General features: G+C 43.8%; 1 protein-coding gene and 1 long non-coding RNA gene across 4 annotated transcripts in view; both read right to left on the bottom strand.

The window, feature by feature from the left end:
* Positions 1 to 1,951: 1,951 nt before the first annotated feature.
* Positions 1,952 to 19,330, bottom strand: part of PLEKHG7 (pleckstrin homology and RhoGEF domain containing G7) — a 78,436-nt gene continuing 61,057 nt past the window's right edge. The window contains 13 exon segments of the mRNA XM_038559169.1: positions 1,952 to 2,505; positions 2,507 to 2,543; positions 3,497 to 3,592; positions 7,409 to 7,462; positions 7,465 to 7,546; positions 8,738 to 8,862; positions 13,955 to 14,021; positions 14,023 to 14,050; positions 14,567 to 14,662; positions 14,664 to 14,685; positions 16,482 to 16,547; positions 16,550 to 16,606; positions 16,609 to 16,633. Coding sequence (XP_038415097.1) covers positions 2,436 to 2,505; positions 2,507 to 2,543; positions 3,497 to 3,592; positions 7,409 to 7,462; positions 7,465 to 7,546; positions 8,738 to 8,862; positions 13,955 to 14,021; positions 14,023 to 14,050; positions 14,567 to 14,662; positions 14,664 to 14,685; positions 16,482 to 16,547; positions 16,550 to 16,606; positions 16,609 to 16,633 — 825 coding nt within the window. The 3' untranslated portion in view covers positions 1,952 to 2,435.
* On the bottom strand, positions 4,778 to 7,091 carry LOC119877034. 3 transcript variants are annotated; one of them, XR_005370514.1, is made up of 3 exons: positions 6,719 to 7,091; positions 5,393 to 5,518; positions 4,778 to 5,159 (listed from the first exon to the last, which is right to left on the bottom strand). It is a non-coding gene; the product is annotated as an uncharacterized LOC119877034 (long non-coding RNA). The 3 variants fall into 3 exon arrangements; XR_005370516.1 differs by having other exon boundaries at positions 5,393 to 5,510; XR_005370515.1 differs by lacking the exon at positions 6,719 to 7,091 and adding an exon at positions 6,322 to 6,461.

The raw sequence follows: 19,330 nt of genomic DNA, 5'->3' as shown, positions 1-19,330 counted from the left end.
AAGAATTTACTAGATTATATATTAGATATGTTATTTTGTGAGCTTTATAGAATTCCAGTTTACATATATAGCAGATTCTTTATAAAATTTTATTGTGGTAAGAATACCTAACATGAGCACTACCTTCTTTGACAGCTTTTTAGTTGTATAGTACAGCAGACCTTTAGAGCTTTCTCATCTCACTTCACTGAAACTTTATGCCATTGATTGGTAAATCCCCTTCTCCTCCTCCCTTGGAAACCACTGTCTGCTCTGATGCTATGAATCTGACTACTTTGGATACTTCATGTCAGTAGAGTCACACAGTATTTCTCTTTCTGTGACTCTTATTTCCCTTAGCATAATGCCCAAGTTTCTTCTGTATTGTTGCGAGTTGCAGAATTTCCTTCTTTTGAAGGCTGAAACAGTATTTCATTGTATGTATCTACCATATTTTCTTTTTCTATTCATATTGATGGACATTAAGGTTTCTTCCACTTCTTGGCTATTGTGAGTAGTGCTGTGATGAACACAGAAATGCTAATATTTCTTTGTATATAGTGTATTCTTAAGCTGTTTTATATCTTGATGCTTATTTACTCAGTCTTTCTCTCCCTTGATTGAGATTTAAGGGTGAAAATAGCTATAAAAATATATATAAATATATATATATATGTATACACACACACACACACACACACACACACACACATATATATATACACACTTAGTGGACTCGGGACTTTAGGAAGGAATTCCAAGAGATTGCCTCATCCCTGTCCATTACCTTCCTCTTGGGTTGGCTTATATCTAAAAATTCTTGTAAGATGATTGTTGATTTTTTTTCTCAAAAAATATGTATATTATTTTTTGGCCAGAAATTTCTTCCTAAATCTTCTTTGCATAAATCTATATTGTTTTCTCCTGCTCGTAATTGCTGTCAGTCTTATCTGGGTTCCATCTCTAGGAACTCACTTGAAATCTAGTCCCTGTTCTTTGCCCTTTTTTACCCCTCATTTATTCTTAAATATTAATGTAGTTATTGCTTTCCAGATCTTCCTCTTCTTTTTTTTTTTTTTTTAAGATTTTATTTATTTTTTCATGAGAGATGCAGAGAGAGAGAGAGAGGCAGAGACACAGGCAGAGGGAGAAGCGGGCTCCATGCAGGGAGCCTGACATGGGACTCAATCCTGGGTCTCCAGGATCATGCCCTGGGCTGAAGGCAGGCACTAAACCGCTGAGCCACCAGGGTTGCCCCCTCTTATTTCCACTTATTCTAATATCTGAGATTATTATACAGAGAGTGTGACACTCTCTTCTAGCAGTGCTTTACCCTTTATGCTGCTCTTATACTGCCTGGTTTACGTGGTGAAATCTGTGTTTTCCTCAATTAACTGTGCACGTGACTTCCTCAGGCATCATCCTCTCTTTTCCATCCTCTAAAACTTAAAGCCCAAATTGATAAATTTAATACTTCCACTTTGGAAATTGCAAAAGTTAGCATTCCTGAAGTTGAAATATGTGGATTTCTTTTTTATATAATCTGATTATAAGAACTAGTTTTTTAAATGCAGTTAATAGTATATTGCACCATGACAATATAATTCAAGCTGCCTTTCTTCCTAAAAATACCAATGATGTTTCAAGTCCTTTCTGCCAAATAAACTTGACTATACTGTGCTAACACACACACATACACACACACCACTCAAAACCAGAAAGTAGTTTTATGACAAACTTCATCAATCTTCAAAAAATGAGGTTCAGAGAAGGATATCTTAACTATTTCTATGAAAAGCTCCCATGTAAAACTGCTATCTGATGAAACTGGAACAAATACTTTTTTTTTTTCTTAAAATAAGGGAATTTAATATCAGGGATTTCTGAGTTAGAGTATTATTATAAAATATACCTGAGATGAGGAAACTGTTGGCAAATAGGAATTTTAAGACTATTAAATATAGACCTTATTGATTGCTTAATTTGTTAGGAGAGCAAAGTATACATCAGAATTATTATTGCATGTGAGGACTCCAAAGCAGTAAGACTGATGTACAAACCGTGTAGGAAATTAGGTTTCGTTCTTGACATAGACAAAGTGAGATGCTAGAGTCCATACTGAGCACAAGCAGTGGGCATTGCTTTCCTCCTGATGCTCCATTCAGCTGATCTTTCACCCTTTACAAATTTTAAATAGCACCATGCTTCCCTCAAGTCCTACTAAAACATTATAAGGTACTCTAGGTATCAGTATATGCCTGCCAAAAAATTCCTCATAGTTCACATTTGTTGGTCATTATTCCTCTATACTGAGGATTTTCCTGGCTCAAATTCTCAAATTCTGGAACTTTTTTAAGATGCACAATTCCTTCTAACCCATCATTAAGTGTTACAAAGGTTTGAAAGAGTATCTTAATCCCTAATATCTAAAAAGGTGCACCACTTGTTTTAGATCCTTAAATTTCAGAGGATTCTGCAGGCAATGTAAATAAAGATAGATTCTTGGTTTCCTGATTCTTGATGAAACGAGATTGCTGCTGTTATTTGTGCCATCCATGTTTTCTGTTAAAATATGTGAATTTTTCACATATTTGGACTAATATTTACCTTTGTATTTACTGATTTACTCTTTAAAACTGAAGACTAAGGAACATTTACATATTTCCCATTTTCTTTCTTAAATCTAATATATCATAAATATCTAATCATCTATGAAAATGCAAATGGATTAAATGAGTATGGTATAGTTGGAAAAACAGTTATGAGTAATCAAGGAACCGTAATAGTCAATGATGACTAATTAGAAAAATGAGCGCCGAGAATATAGATAAGTTTGAAAGTTGAATTTCTTGAATTTCCATTTTGTATGGAAATAGTTCTTAACAAGTGGCGTAACTTGAAAAACAGACCAAGGGAGGTGACCCAGGAAATTGAGTTATTAAGAGTAATGCAATACCGCATTAATTGTCTGGCCATGTTGTTGCTATGATGAAAACCTTCCTGGGGAAAGACAAAAATGGAAACGACTGAGATAGAGATACCAGAGTCAGCTGCTTTACCCCCTCCATAGCTGTATCACCATTGACATATTTTCAAAGGTAGGTCACTATGGCAGGGGCCCCTCATCTAAGCTGACATCACATTGTTTGTGTACCGGGACTTTGGAAATTGATTGGAACACCTTCAAAGCCAATCATGCAGCGTAAAAGCAGTTCTTTCCCCATTGTTCTATTTAAGCTGCAGAATTTAGAAGCAGCACTTGAACCTCTAGTCCTCCTGGACATGATGACGGCTGTGTCAACTACGCAAGTGTAAGGAAATGATCAACTCCTGAAATGTCTTTGCATGATATGGACTAGATGTCCACATCCTTTGCCTCTTACCATCTGCCCTTCCCAAGAGCTGGTGAAGGAAATACACAAGATTTCCCATTAAATATTATTTAAAAGGCCTGGAGTGAGATTTTTTCCTTATGTCAAATCTGAAGAATCAAACTCTATAAAACAAATAGAACCTTTGATGTTTTCCATTTGGGCTTGTAATAAGAGTGCTGCTATCCACTGCTGATGTCTGTTTTCACGTTGTGCAAGGCAAGAATTTCTCAGCCCAAGTGCTAGAAAAAGATCACAAAGACAAATCATTTAATATGAAATCCAACAGTTCCTCAGTGTAAGAACCTGGAGTATTTGTTTTTAATGAATGTGGTGGGTTTATATAGATTACAAAAAAAAAAAATCTGAAAAAAAAAAAGGCTGAAACTTCACTACCTATATCCAAATAGAGCTCATTTAAATATGAAAACCCTTTCTTCCTTCCTTAGCTGAAGACTAGTGGGGTTTTATGAAATGCAATTATGGCTTGGTGGAAAATGGGCACTTTTAAGAAGAAATTTAGCATGTTAGGGGGATAGTGTGTGTGTAAAATATAGACAATAAAAATATGGAAAAGTATGTAGCTGTTGTTTCTTGTATTTCCACCACTCCTTTTTAAAATGTTACTTTTGTATTTAAAGTGAAATCACAGCAAAACAAGGGTTATAAACAAGATGTAGCAAAAATACCAAATCTGAGGGCCAAAAAATTGACTCCAAATTCAGCCTCTCCCAAACTATGTGAAATGTGAAACAAACAAAAAGAAGTGTTGGTGTGGTTTCTGCTCTTGCAAAAGAAGCAGTCTGTTGGGTCATTTCCTAGCTGGTCTCTTAGAAAAATGACAGGAGATACTGGGAAAAGCAACCCCCCCCCCCCCCCCCGCTTGTTTTGTTTTTTTGGTAGCAGGAGCTTTTTAAAATGAAAGCTTCTTCCTTGAATTATTAATACAACACAGGGAGTAAAATTCTGCAGCCTATACAGTTAGTTTAGGTGTAGGAACAAACAGAAAAACAAGCCAGGCTGGTCCTCGGGTCACATCAAGTAGCCCTCAGGGGTGGAGGAGGTGGCACCGGCCTTTATTCCAGCGGAGCCTTAAGCCGGTGCTCGTCCGCTGTCTTATTTGTATTTGATGAAACGTGTGGGTCTAACTGAGACTCCCCGCCAGCGGGCTGGGACACATTTCAGTATCAAAGCGAATGTAAGACTTTTATTTTCCTTTTTTTTTTTTTTTAATTTTTTTTTAAATTTTCATTTATTTATGATAGTCACAGAGAGAGAGAGAGAGGCAGAGACACAGGCAGAGGGAGAAGCAGGCTCCATGCACCGGGAGCCTGATGTGGGATTCGATCCCGGGTCTCCAGGATCGCGCCCTGGGCCAAAGGCAGGCGCCAAACCACTGCGCCACCCAGGGATCCCAAGACTTTTATTTTCTTAACTGCAAGAACTATTCTAGTATCACAGGTACCACGCAGTGGTCTAAGCCTCCTAATTCCTAAATTCTAACACAACAAAGCCTCTTAAGGTCATGAAATTCTGTCCAGCTTTTCTGAGGTTGAGAGGACTATTAAAATGACTTTCTGGAAAAAAGATCTGACTGCGTTTGTTTTACTCCCTGATTTTCCTCCTTATAAATTCCTCGTAGCAAGTGAGGCTTTACAGATCAAGTTGTTGTTCTTGGCTGGATTTGGAGTCCATTCGCCTCAAAAACTGCAACTGTAGTTCCCAATTATTCAAGGCATCCCTTGTCTGTTTGATTTGTAATATGGGCACAGGGGACTTTATAAGCATAGGGAACCGGTCCAGCTAGGCCTGTAAAATAAAATGAGAGGAGATATGCGGTCAAGAATTGCCCTTTTTCTTGCCTGACATTCTAATGTAATAATAATTATAATAACTGACACCATTTATTAAGCCCTTTCTGTGTACTGGGCACTGGGCTGTATTTTCCTCCTTTTTGTGTCAATTAAGCCACACACCAACCGAATAAGCCCTCTAGTTTCTACTTAGGAACCAGGAAACTGATTTAGTTTTTTCAAGCTCACCCGGCTTGTAAAGGACATGGCCAGGATTTGAAACTGGGTTGTCAATCACTCCGAAGCACCATCTCTTCTTTTTTTGCTCCTTATTCTTTCTCATTCTGCCGCTGGTTTGCTTCATGCACTACGTGTCTCAACAGTTGAAATAATAGATGAGAGGAATGGGGGGGAAAAATTATATATATATATATATATATATATATATATATATATATATATATAATGAGATGGTAGTAACATCAGAAAATAAAATGGTGGACATATAGCTTTAAAAAAAGATGCTTTCATTAAAAAAATAACAACAACATGCATCTCCCAAGGTAATCCGTGATGTGGGGTAACCTGAGCCCTCACCCTAAGCCGCCACCCCTGCCCCCGGGGTTCTGACGGCTTCCTCCCCTCAAGTCCCTGTATCATTTTTTTTTTTAAGATTTTATTCATTTATTCATGAGAGACACGGAGAGCGAGGCAGAGACACAGGCAGAGGGAGAAGCAGGCTCCACGCAGGGAGCCCGACGCGGGACTCGATCCCGGGTCTCCAGGATCAGGCCGTGGGCCGAAGGCGGCGCTAAACCGCTGCGCCCCGGGCCCCCCGACCATCTTCTAGCTGAGGCCCCTGTAGTGCGAGGAAAGACTCGCGCCCCAGGTAGCCTCTGCCAGAGACGCTTCCCCGCGTGGACAGGTGCCTCGGAGCGCCTCGCCCGTCTGCGCCTGCGCTGCTCTGCCCGGCACCGGCACCGGCACCGGCACCGGCACCGCGCGGAGGAGGACCCCTCCCGGCAGAGGCTCCGCGCCCCCGGGACGCCGCTTTCAGGCCTTCTGTGGGATCGCCCTCTGCCGGCGGCACACGCTGCTCTGTGTGCACCGCAAGTGGCTCCCGCCAATGCGGACGTGAGGCCCCGTGGCCTGACCACCACGCCGCCAGCGAATCTTACTGGAAGTGGGAAGCTCGGAGGGCGGAAGGCCCGTGTCCGGACGCGGGCGCCGCGGGGGCCCTTCTGCGGCCGAGGCGCCTCCCTGCGCGAGTTGGCACCTGCGCGGGCTGCGGTCGCCCCAGCGGTGCGGTGGCCGCTCGGGGCCGGGCGGGGGCGCTGCGAGCAGCGAGCAGCAGGCAGCGCGGGTGCTGCCCAGCGCCTCGGGGCCCGGCCGGCCCGGCGCCGTCTCCGCTCCCCGCCCGCACTGCCAGCGCGGCTCGGCCTCTCCCAGGGCCTCGTCCCCGGCGGGAGGAGCCGCCGCTTCCTTCCGAACCCAGGCCCAGGCCGGGACCCGGCGCTCGGGAGCTGGGGTGCCTTCCGGTCTCCGGAGTCTCGGGGCCCTCACGGCAGGACTTACCGTCGAGTTTGATGGTTTGGAGGGTTCCCCCAAACGGGGCCTGTTCCTGGTTTGTCTTTGTAACTGCGGGCTGCGCACCGCGTGCCCGGTTGTCCGGAGGCGCTCAGCGAAGGCTTGAGGCCGTGGAGCTGACCCTGTGTCTCTGTCGTAGCCACGCGCGTGCAGACGTGTCTGGGGCCCGCGTGCACAGGTTCGTTTCTGGCACGTTTCCTTCCATCGGGCTACTGCGCTGTCTCAGGCTTGCACGGCACGCCGCGGGCCCTCAGTTCTCCACCAACAGCAATAGCCCTGGCCACGGTATCCTAATACTGGGCGACAGTTGACGGAGTGCTTTGCAGGCGTCATTTCATTTCCTTCTCCTGACCACCCACCGAGGTCCATATTCCTATTTTACCGAGAGAAACCAGTGGCGGAGAAAATTCATGGTCACGCAGCTAGGGAGCGGCAGAGCTGGATTATCCGCGCGTTGGAAACCAAGCCCAACTTTCTCCAGAACTAATCCATAGAGTGAGTGACAGCCACCTAGGAACTCAGCATTGTATTTTATGAAGATTTAAATTGGATTCATGTCTTATTACCCCAAAAAAGGACCCTACAAAACTCTGTGATGGTAAACAGAGAAGCTGGATGATACAAAACAAAACAAAAAGACAAAAAACAAAACAAACAAACAAAAACAAAAACGAAAACCTGACATGGGGAGTAGATCAATACTTTTGTCCTCTAATCTGTCTAGTGAGATGGGCATGAACCACCCTCTTTTATGACTGTTTGCAGCTCAAGAGTAAGCAAAGGACACAGCAAACCAGTGTCGGAGCCTCCACGTTTCTGAAAGTAAAGAAGAAAATAGTGCAATAAGTAGAAAGTAACTACTGATGCACATACCTAAAGTGCATCCTTAACCAAATCAGTTTTTAGAAATAAGTGCTTGAACTCCAGCTATTTTTTTTCTGGATCTTGGAAAGCATTTCCGTCCAATACCTAGCGATTTAAAGCTTTAACATACATAGTGTTCCCCATCCCCAAGTTTCATTGTCTGAATAAATAATGAGTGATGCTTCACAACTGGGAAACATTGAAGTCTCCATTGCATCATTGGGAAGATTTTCATTTCCAGTATCTCTCCCTAGTACTCTGTTGGTTGAGTCAGAAAGGGGAGCCTCCTTTAGGCCAACTCTGTCCGTGGAATCTAACACTAAACTCTAAGTAGATTCCATGCCTATGGCTTGTAAATAATTGAATGACTTAAGGTGCTGAATATAAGATGCTCAATTGAAAAAAAAAGAGTGTCAAAGATTGTGATTTGCATGACGTATAATGTGCATCAAATAGCAAAGAGGAAACAAAATAGAGGAATTTAAAACATAACATTCCTTTTCTTTTTTTTTTTAAGATTTTATGTATTTATTCATGAAAGACACAGAGAGAGGCAGAGACAGGCAGAGGGAGAAGTAGGCTCCCTGCAGGGAGCCCAATGTGGGACTCGATCCCAGGACCCCAGGATCACGCCCTGAGCAGAAGGAGGACACTCGACCTCTGAGCCAACCAGGCATCCCAACATTCCTTATTTTGGAATCCAGTTGTGAAGCATGAAACCAACATATCTTATTATATGGTTACTGTGGGCTGCCAGTAATTCTCGTGCTCTGATCTGTGCCACTATTTGAAGTGGAGGCAAGCTGTGTTGGCCTCATGGTTTTTGAAGGGGATGACGATTTCTCAGAGCTCGACTTATTCACACACACTAGTCTGGGTAGTTTAAAACACAAGAAGGCCATCCAGCTCTCAAAACTGCGACTCCTAATTTCCTGCAGCTCCCAGTTCCTTCCCCATCACCGATCAGCTATTCACAGATGGATTAATGGGTATCTATTTTACTACGTAAAGATCCCTAAATTATTTAGCTCACCTAGCCAACATGCCATCTAGAAGCTCTGGTTCTTAAAAGATGTAAAGTAGTTCATGATCTTACCTCTGTGTAAGGCTGAGTCATTTGGTAAAGAAGTGGGATGAACCAACAGTAGGCCCCTGAGGGCCTATGACACACTGCAGCCCCTCCTCCCTGCTCTGAGGGGCAGATGCCCAAGAGCCTTGGGGGAGTCCCCACTCCTGCGACCACTCACACATGTCATTCGGGGAGCACCCTATGAAGGGGAACATTAAACAGAAAGCCTTGAGTGGACCGCAAGACCCCACGGCCTCATGCATGGTAACAGCCACCATAACGGTAACCACTGATACTCCAGTCATGGAAGAAATGCCCGTTCTCAGGAGAGATTTTGTGGCTTTAGCCCCGAGTTGACTCATTCTGCGATGCCAGCTATACCTCAGTTGGCTTCTGCAGTTCTTACCTACAGGTAGACACTGAGAGCCCAGGGCTCCCCGGTCATCGTCTCTCAGGGACTGTGTGCACTTTCAAATCAAAATGAGGGTGAAAAAAAAAGGAAAAAAAAATGAGGGTGAAGATCACCTCAGCCCAAGACAAGAGAAAGTTTAGAGACCCCCCTCAACCCCCGCCCACAGCTCCGCTCACTGGCTGCTTTTGCTCTGGTGGGCAATCTGGAAGGCAGTGATGCTCATCACGATACCAATAACACCGCCGTGGATGGTAGACGAAGGCCAACATGGGCAAAAGGAGTTTGGCTTCACTTACTTAGGCAGGTCAGGCAAAAAGTCTAGGCTTCTGAGACTTATTTCACAAGTATACAGACAGAGTCTAAGAATGTATTTCTATTTCTTTTATTTATTTTATTTTTTATTATTTATTTTTTTAAAAGATTTTATTTATTCATGAGAGGCAGAGACATAGGCAGAAGCAGAAGCAGGCTCCATGCAGGGAGCTCGATGTGGGACTCGATCCCTTGGACCCCAGGATCATGACTTGAGCCAAAAGCAGACGCTCAACCGCTGAGCCACCCAGGGGTCCCCCTCTATTTCTTTTAGAGGGTGAAACCTATGTGATGTAGAACAATCTTTGCATTTTTAACACAGCCTATTTAGGAATATCTCTAACCTTATTTAGCAGACTTATTTAGAAATACAGCATTTTACCTTTTTGTGGCGCTTTTATAACTAAGAGGAAATTATCGGAGAGAAACAGATAAACAACTAGGAATCTTGTGCTTCCCGAGGAGGGGAAAAAGGCAAAATTACTATCTGGCAATAGTAAGCAGAAAGGTTTTTTTTTTTTTTTTCAATCAAAGAATCCCCTAGAAAACAAGACAGAGTGGGTATCAGGGCACACCAGGCTTACACCTCTGGAAGCTCCAATCATGCGGATCAGAAAACTGCATTACTGTTGCATTGATTTCTGCCGAAAGCAGAGATTTGATGTGAGCCCAGGCTTCCAACTTTAAAGACATTATACTTGTGATGCATTCCATGTGGATCTAAGATAATGCGGATGGTATTTGCGGTGGTTCCAGCTAAGCCTAGGCCACATCTATCGACTAATGGAACTTGCAGTATTTTGGCCTTTTGACTCATCCGGGCGGTCATTGGCAAAGGTACACGTGACTAAAAAAAAAGAAAAGGCATTTTGTTATTGCTGTGAACTGAATTGTGCCTCCCGCCGCCCAAACTCCTGTGTTGAAACCCTGACCTCCACTGTGGCTATACTGGGAATAAGTAAGGAAGATTAAATATGAGTGGAGCCCTGATCCAATAGGATTAGAGCCATCGAAAGAGGATACACAAGAAAGGCCTCTCTCCCTGCCGCGTGGGGCCACTGAGAAGGAGGCCGTCTGCAAGCTGAGAAGAGAGCCCTCACCACAAACCTAACCAGCTGGCGACCTGATCATGGACTTCCAGCCTCCAGAATTGAGAGGAATAACGTCCTGTCCTTTACGTGGCCTCGTCTGTGGTATTTTGTTATGACAGCCGTCGCTGATTAAGACAGTCATTGGGCAGCCCGGGTGGCTCAGCGGTTTAGCATCACCTTCAGCCAAGGGCCTGATCCTGGGGACCCGGGATCGAGTCCTGCATCGGCCTCCCTGCGTGGAGCCTGCTTCTCTCTCTACCTGTGTCCCTGCCTCTCTCTCTCTCTCTGTTTCTCATGAATAAATAAATAAAATCTTTTTTAAAAAAAAGTCATTCCCAAGTTGTTTCCCAACTTCTGCAACGTGTCTGTACATGTTTAAATATTCGTTGTGTAGCTTTAGATTTACAAACTTTTCTAATACCACTTTTTATAGTTACGTCAGGCAAGTGGGCTTTTATACTTTTCCCCAAGAAGGAGATAGTAGTAGAAGAGAAATCGAGTATTAGAATGAGGATTAGCCTTCCCTAGTCTACTCGATTTCCCTGGAAATTAGAAATAGGAGTGGTTAAATGTAAATAATTTCAGAGGAAAAGGCAATCCATTCCAAGGTAGACATAACAGATGTTTAAAGAAACTATAAGAAAAATCAGTAAAATACTTAATATTATTCTAGAAGCTCTTTCTCTCTCTCTCTCTTTGTTTTTTTCTCTTTCTCATTTACTGTAAATCCCAGGAAGCTGTGGGGCTAAGGTTAAGTCATAGATAAAATATTAAGGGTTCATTTCTATTTCCTCACCTCTTGTCAGTTTAGAGGAAAGATTCCATACTTGCATGGAGAGACAGTGTACATTTTATTCAATCTTGAATTGTCCCTGAATATTTTTTTAAACTATTACTACTAGAAACTTTCATTTTCACAAATCAAGCTGCTGCAAGGACTGCTCGCTGCTTGTCCCTCAAAAACCATTCACGCCCCCTTTGTAGTAGTGGAGTTTCTGAGTTTCAGTGTGTACATGTCCACTTCCAATAAATACTACACCTCCCAGCTTCCCTTGTAGCTAAATATGGCCAAGCAACTAAATCTACAGATGGATATGCGCAAAAGTGTGTAACTTCTGGGTCACATCCTTAAACAGCAGGGCTCTGATCTCCTGTCCCCGCTTCCCCTTCCCACCTGTTAGAATGTAGACTCACTGGTGACTCATGCTGGGCCGTGCAGAAAAAGCCATTCCCCAGGGATGCAGAGCCAGCCTCCGCCCCACACTCCATGCAAGCACCCCGAGCCCATGTGACGAGTGAATGCACATCTGACATGGCTTTTCACTGAGAGATGGTCGTGAGCATGTTTATCCAGCTTCCACATGACTTCTCATCATGACTTCTCACCTACACTTGAATCCTAAAACTGACTCCCTGACCCACTTTCTTGTCTATCCTCAGTGTTGTTCAACCAACCTTTTAGGCACACGGATTAGAACACCTGAGGGTGTCTTCGACTCATTTTCTGTTGACTCTTTTTATCAATCATCAAGTCCTCCTGCCTTCACCTTTGAAATCTCTCTCACATTTATCTTATTCTATTTATGTGCATTTCTGACAGTTTAGGATAGGCCGGTACACCTCACAGGGTTGGCAGATAGAGCAGGGGGCGAATCAAAGTCTCTGATAATGCCAAGTGGAGGCCAATTTTGTAGGGAAAGGCAGTCTTAGTGCAGAGTTGTTTTGCTTCCTTACTTTGATTTGGTTTTGTGATGTGGTATAATTATTTTTGAAGTGGCGAATAATTAAAAGAATCAAAATTGTCATCTTTTCAAATGGACGTGGGCAGGGCACGACTTACGGGGAAAGGAACAGTTGAGAAGCCCAGGCCCAGGCTCTTCTCACCTCACCCTGCTTCACTGAGGAGTTTCACTCACAAAGTAAAGGTCTCTCTACTTTGGTCTCCTTCTATGCGCCCTTTTGCGCTTTGCTTCTGGTAACTCTTTCTTCATCAGCATTGGAAACCTATCATTCCTGTCCAAGAACTCAACTTCTTGTTGTTAGCAGTTTCCTGGCTGGGCCCCTCAACTTGGCTGCCAAGCCAGTTGCTGTGATTCTGGAAGCCTACCTATGCTGAGGCGGCCTGACGCGGGCCTGGTCTCTGCTGTTTGACATGCCAGGTGAACTTGAGCATGGTTATAGCCACAGATTCCTCGTCTATACCATGGGATTAAGTGTAACTTCTCTGCATAACTCACTGGAAGGAGAAAATGCATGAAGCAGCCCCTTGATGTAGAATGCTGGACACACGTCTACCCTTCCTGGTCAGCAGTAGCCAGGTGGCCACTGTGTCCCAACCTGACATCTAGGGCAAACTCTAAAATATCACAGGTTCTCAACAATGTGCATTCAATCAGGAGTTACCACCCAGCACCTCCTCCCTGGACAAAATACTGGAAATAGGCAACCCCGTGTCCCACGAGGCTTCACACGCAGCAGGGGGCCAGTCGAGGAGTTCGTGCAGAAGTGAGTAAATGAATGACTGCAAGTCTTATTTCAGTCTGGCAGCCCTTTCTGATCATGATGGCATTAATTGAGTGCCGACTCAGTGCCAGCCATGCTTTCCAGTACCTCTCCATCCGTTAGCTCATTGAATCCTCACAACAGAGGGAGGGGAGCACAGGGTGGCAGGATTTCTGGAAGGGGCCGAGGGTCACAGAGGCAGAACGGGCACAGCCAGGAGGTGAGGCTGGCAGTCGGCCTCTGGGGCTCAGCCTCCACACCACCAGCTGCCAGGACCTACATCCTCAGGGGCTTCTCTGCCTCCAATCCTTTCCTCCGGCTCTGTTCTTTATCTGGGATGTCATCCCACCTATCCTTCCAGGGACTTCCAGCCTTCCTAAGGCCTCAGGCCTGCCTGCAGCCCCATGGACCACATGCAGCCTTGCTCAGTCAGGTACACCAGCTTCACAGACTCTTCACCTTTCTGAACTTGCACTGCAGGTCTGCTCGCTGCGGCAGAGCTTCCCCACCTCAGGGACAGGGGTTTGCTGTGCTTCCTGTCCTCCAAGGGTACCTACCTAGCACAACCTGTAGCACAACATAACGGGGCCCGACCAACACTAACAGGATGGTTGCCCTGCCTACTGGGGGAGTAAAACCAAGATGGCAGCAGATGCCACCCAGTGTTTGCCATGTTCCAGACCACCAGCTAAGCTCTTTTTGTCTATTATTTCATTTGATCAACAACCCGTGAGATAGACATGGCTATCTCATTGCACAGAGAGAAAGTGGAGAAACTGTGGCCTTCACAATGTGAAGTCGTTGATCATACCAGAGTGGTGTGAGAGTCCCCAGGAGGCCCTGCTCCACAGCTTCCATGGCCTTGGCCGTAGAGAGGCAAATACAATTCCTCCCACGCTTCTGTTCACAATGACTGGACAAGCTACAAGGTAGCAAGCAAGGATGTTGAGTTGGTAAAGGAAGCAGTGTTTTACCTGCAGGAGTTAATTTTCTTGTGGAGAGAAAGTGTCTCTTGGTTGGTGACACGATGTTTTCTGCCACACATGTGTTCCTTAAAAATGTTTCAGGCACTTGTTAAGGGAGAACAGCAGAGAGAGATTGTTGGTCATCGAAGGAGAATATATCCCAGGAGCTGGGGCAATGCATTCTAGATAGCTAGAAGGGGGGCAACGCTCAGAAATGCTAGAAGGTGGACATGAGAATGGGACAGAATGGAAACTGCTCAGAAGGGCCACCCCGAGAATGGCTGGTAATGTCAGCCTCCCACATACAAGGTCACATGGATGAAAGCTTCACTTCTTGTTCATAAAACTCGATTTCTTATTCCAGTGGACAACTGGGGACTTTCTAAGACTCGTGTATTAATTTCTACTTAAATGACAAACTTCTAGAAAAGGACACAAGTCTTAATTGATCTTTTTTGTACCTCTGGAATGAAAAGTGCTTTTTTTTTTTTTAAAAAAAAGATTTTATTTATTCATGAGAGACACGGAGAAGCAGAGACACAGGCAGAGGGAGAAGAAGCAGACTCCATGTGGGGACCTGGATGTGGGACTTGATCCCAGGACTCCAGGATCATGCCCTGCCACCCAGGCATCCCAAAAAATCTTTTATCTCTATCCCAAAGGGGAGGCCACCCTCTAATCTCTTGTAGAGGTCGACATTTTTGGAAATTGTCAAGCCTTCACCTTTCCTTCAAGATCCCCTGAAAAAACAAGACACAATCAATATAGTCTTAAATGCATGTGACATTACAGCACAAAATATAACCAAGATCCATAGTAATCATTTAGAGAAGCTGACTGCCCCTGGAGACAAACCGTATCTTAGGTTCATTTAACATATTGCTTGCTGTTTAAATGTCTTCGAAAAACTCACTAATTTGAAATCAGCCGCTTGCAGAGAAAAACGAAGCTTAACTATTGTAATTCAGCAAGTTGGCAATGTATTGTGCATTTTTATTTCAATAATATGAATAAAGTCTTTGGTAGCTTTATCTTATTCTGTAAACCATACAGCCTTTAATTAGAAGGGACAAAATCAGATGAACAAGGACAAACATATCTTTTTGTACTAATTATAAAACCTACATCCACTTCATGATAAGGATAATTATTGCTTTTTGAGAAGAACTCATTTTACCTTCTGAGGATATGTATTAATTTTCCAACATTTTAAAATAACATACTATGGGCACCTGAGTGGCTCAGTCGGTTAAGCACCTGTCTTCGGCTCAGGTTATGATCCCAGGGTCCTGGGATGGAGCCCCACACTGGGATCCCTGCTCAGCGGGGAGTCTGCTTTTCCCTCTGCCCCTGCTCCGCTCTCTCTTACTCTCTCTCTCTCTCAAATAAATAAATAAAATCTTTTAAAAAATTACAAAACATATTACTATTGAAGTTTTGAAATAATTTTTGGAAATATGAAAAAAATCATAGATTCATAGAATCACATGGTGGGTGGAATTCTAGAGAATTCGTCATCTTTAAAGTCATAGACTTACAGGAAGCTCACAGGAATCTCTTCCCTCAATGACAAGGTCCCATATTTTATTGAGAAATCTCCAGAAGAGAACTGTTGTCTTCCTCACTAACCTATCAAAATGGGTAATAATCTCCAAAATGACTTCAAAAGTTTTTTTTTTTTTTTTTAATCTGCTTTAACTGAGTTTTTGTCTTGTTCATCAAGAAGCTCAATTCTAGTTCCTTGGGTCATTTTAGAATTTGAACAAAAAAATTTAAGAAGAAAAGAAGCTCCCAATTGAATGGCTATTTTACTTCAGAACTTGTAAAAAAATTTTTTTTTGTTTCTGTAGAGCTGATAATCGTCAATTTGAGTTGTTCCTTTTGGATGCTTCCCAGGAAATCTTGGTTTATGGGCATGTGTCATGGATTTCTTTATTTGAATTTAATTATACAAAGATCCACAAATTAACTTAAGTCATCGTTGGGCTTGCTTAGTTCCTATTCTCAAATTTTAGTTCTTGAGACTGCAATTAGCATAATGTTATTGGCCCTGGAGTTCAGTGACCTTAAAAAAAAAAAAGAAATATATATATATTATATTATATATATATGTATATATATATATAATGAATGTAGTTTATCCTCCAGAAAGGCTCCCTGTGGTGTTTACCCCCATTTACTTTGTGTGTGGTTCAGTATGGATGTTAAAAACAAAGCGCCTTCACCTTCAGTCATCTGGGAAGTAGGTCTTTTCCTGCCTGAACTCACTTTTGAAGGCCTTGGAGAAAGACTCACATTCTCCACAAGCTTGGTGTTCTCATAGAGGCTGCCAGGGTGTGCCTGGAGCCCATTGTTTTGTGTGTCTGAGCATACGATGCGCTCAGACTCAAATCCATGTTTCTGAGAGCCATGACCTCAAGTTAATGGAATTAGCTTCTAGGATGGAAGTGCTCCTGGTTCCCAGCAGCCACAGAGCCCTCTATCCCTTTAAGTAAGCTCACTCAGGGGCTCTGGGGCACCTGTCTCAAGGACTTACTGATGGACTTCTCCACCTTTTCCTTGATGGCATCGATCACGATTTTCTCTGTAGAGTTCCTACTGCAATAACAGAGGGTAGGTACCACGTCAGCCTGTGCAGTGCAGCCACCAGCAGCTCAGCCAGTGAAGCTGGCTGCACTGTTCTCTTTGCTCTCACCGCTGTGGAAGACAAAAGCAGATATATCAGAATATCACTTCTCCTATCAAGGCACCAAGAAGCCTGGACGCAAGAAACTCTTAGGGACTTTATTCAGTAATGACATGATATATCTGTGAGCTTGGTGGGCAAGTTTATAAGCCTGTGGCCTAGACTTTGGTTTTGAAAATTCCATCTTAAACTGTCATTAGCAAGCATCTATCTACAGGTGCCAAATTCAAGGTTGAAAATGGGGTCCTTAAACGTGGTTAAGTATTATTGTGGGACTGACATTGTTATTTGCCAATGAAAGAAATGAAAGAATCCTTGTTCAGATGTCTTGCTTTCCCAGTAATGATGGTGAAGGCAGCTGCCATCAGCACTCCACCAAGCAGGGAAATGTATCAAGATTTTGATACACAGGAAATACTTGAAATTTGTTAAATGTCCTAGAGTATGCATGTTCCAGTCAGGGGCAGTGATAAGATGTATCAATATACGGGCTCCAGCTTTGTTTACCCTTCTCACTTAAGACTTTAGTCTCACCCATTGGCTTCTTCCCTCTCTCTGGCCCTTGGGGGAGACTTCTAGTTTCACCAGCTCTGCTCCCATGCTCATTGTGATGCATAGTTAGGAGAACTGAGAATGAACACTGGAGGGTAGATGGGAAAGCAAGGGGTTTTGCTAGTTGGGACAGTTCCTTGAGTTTCTTTTGTTGCTGAGAATCAGGGTAAGGAAGGGAAAAGGAAAACACAAGTCCAAGAGGTTAAATTGATCTACCTGATACAGAGCAGCAAGGAGAGGGGAGAGGCAAAGACAAAGACAATTTTCAATAGAGAGAGCTTGGATCAAGAGGCAGTTGCAGGGTGTGCAAGCACTGGGGAGACAGAGACAGTACTCTTAGTGAGTACTGCCATGGCTCATGCACTGGATTCCATAAAAGGTATTTGAGAAACACAAGCGAACATGAGAATAGCTCTTCCATTTGTTTCATCTACTGGACTGTTTCTTTGAACGTGACACTGTCTTGAACGGAGGGGCCCTGGCTTTTTGGTGACACATGATTCATGGAGCCAAATTTCTGGCTACTACGCACCTAGGTGCCATCAAGGACATGTGTTCTCTTCCTCTTCCCTTCTCCCACCCACTCACGCCTGTGTTGAGCTGTAAAAGGGTCCTACCCTTAACTAAATGTTTTTCCTGCCCCAGGCTATTGCCTGTTTTCCACTTTCCAGTTAAGTCCTTTGTCTCATGACCCTGGCATTTCAGGGCCAGCCTCTGGAGGGCCCAAGGCATACTGTAGAGGCTCCTCTCGCCTCCCCAAAGATAGCTGAGCCCATCTTTCTGCCCAGATGTCAACCTTCGCACTTTGGAGATGGGGGTACAATTGGCTCAATGGCCCAGGGACGTCCGAAGCCCTTCTGTAGATATTCACGTACTTGCTGAGGGGCACTGAGATTCCAATGGATTTCTCTGGCCCCTGGGATTCTGTTTGTACCCATACTGCTTCTCTCTTGAACAGCATGGGCCAAATGCCAAGTTAAGTCTTTTGGTTAGTTTCCTATGTTGGTTTCCACCGTAAACCCACTCAGGGAAAACATTTTATGAATTATGAATTATTATTTAACATTTATTTTACTGAAGATTTTGGGTTGAGGGGAGGGGTCAAATATACAGCCCACAGCCCCCCACCATTTTTCTGGTTCCATTTCCTTCTCTGAAAAGAGAGCTCTTTCTCTCACTGCTGAACTTATCCCTTCTCTTGCCCAGCCTCATGCTTAGCAATTTGCACCTGTCTTTCAAAGTTTGACCATATCTGTGGGGTTCTCGTCTACCCACATTAGCAGCTTTATTGAAATTATTTCTTCTGAAAACATTCAGTGCTCATTCCTCACAGGAATTTGGGCAGACACAGTCTTTTCCACTTTGCCACATACAGATGGCAGGTCATGAAAGTGAGCACATGGGTGTGGGGTGGATGGAGCTCTAGGATCCAGGCTTCAAGGCTTGCTGAGGGATCACCCTCCCTTCTCCGTATCCCAGATTCCTCTTTTGGGAAATAGTGGAAGGTACTAGATCATCTCCAAGTTCTCAGCCAGGTCAAAGACGGCTGTGATTCTCATCAAGGCTGTAAGGGATAGAGAAGGAAGCAGAGACTCCAGGTGCAGAAAGGCTGGGGGTGGAATCAGTGGAAAGAAAAGACATTGGTGGTGGTGGTGGCGGGGGGGTTCACCTGTGGCCTTCAGGGCTGGTTTCCATGCTGACTCACTGGCAGCTGCATTCCAGCTGGGGTGGTTGGGAGCCCCAGTAACGGATTTCCTCAAAACACAGCCCTGGGTCATTGCCCCAGATTTCCACACCTCAGGGGACAGCTCTGGCTGCCAGCACCCACTGGGATTCAGGGAGACTGTAAAAACATCTGAACCCCCCAGATAACAGTCGGGCAAGAAGCATCAGTAGTAAACAATTTAGCCAAAGATCCAGGCAGGGATAATTGGAAGCTTTTAGAATTTTGAAAGGCCTCAGAAGAGAGAATAAAGATATTTGATGATTCTGAAAGTAGCCATAAGTTTTTCTTTCATCTCCCTATTGGCTTTCTTTTCTTTCTTTCTTTCTTTTTTTTTTTTTTTTGGTGCATTAGGGAAGAAAAGAACATTTCTGTCAAGACAGATTGGACATAAAAGGCCTTTTCATGGATGAGTCTAGATCAA

The sequence above is a fragment of the Canis lupus genome, chromosome 15 (genome assembly GCF_011100685.1).
Source record: "Canis lupus familiaris isolate Mischka breed German Shepherd chromosome 15, alternate assembly UU_Cfam_GSD_1.0, whole genome shotgun sequence".
Lineage (NCBI taxonomy): Eukaryota > Metazoa > Chordata > Mammalia > Carnivora > Canidae > Canis > Canis lupus.
Note: the sequence above shows the minus strand (reverse complement) of the source record. Positions and strands in the feature narration are given on the sequence as shown.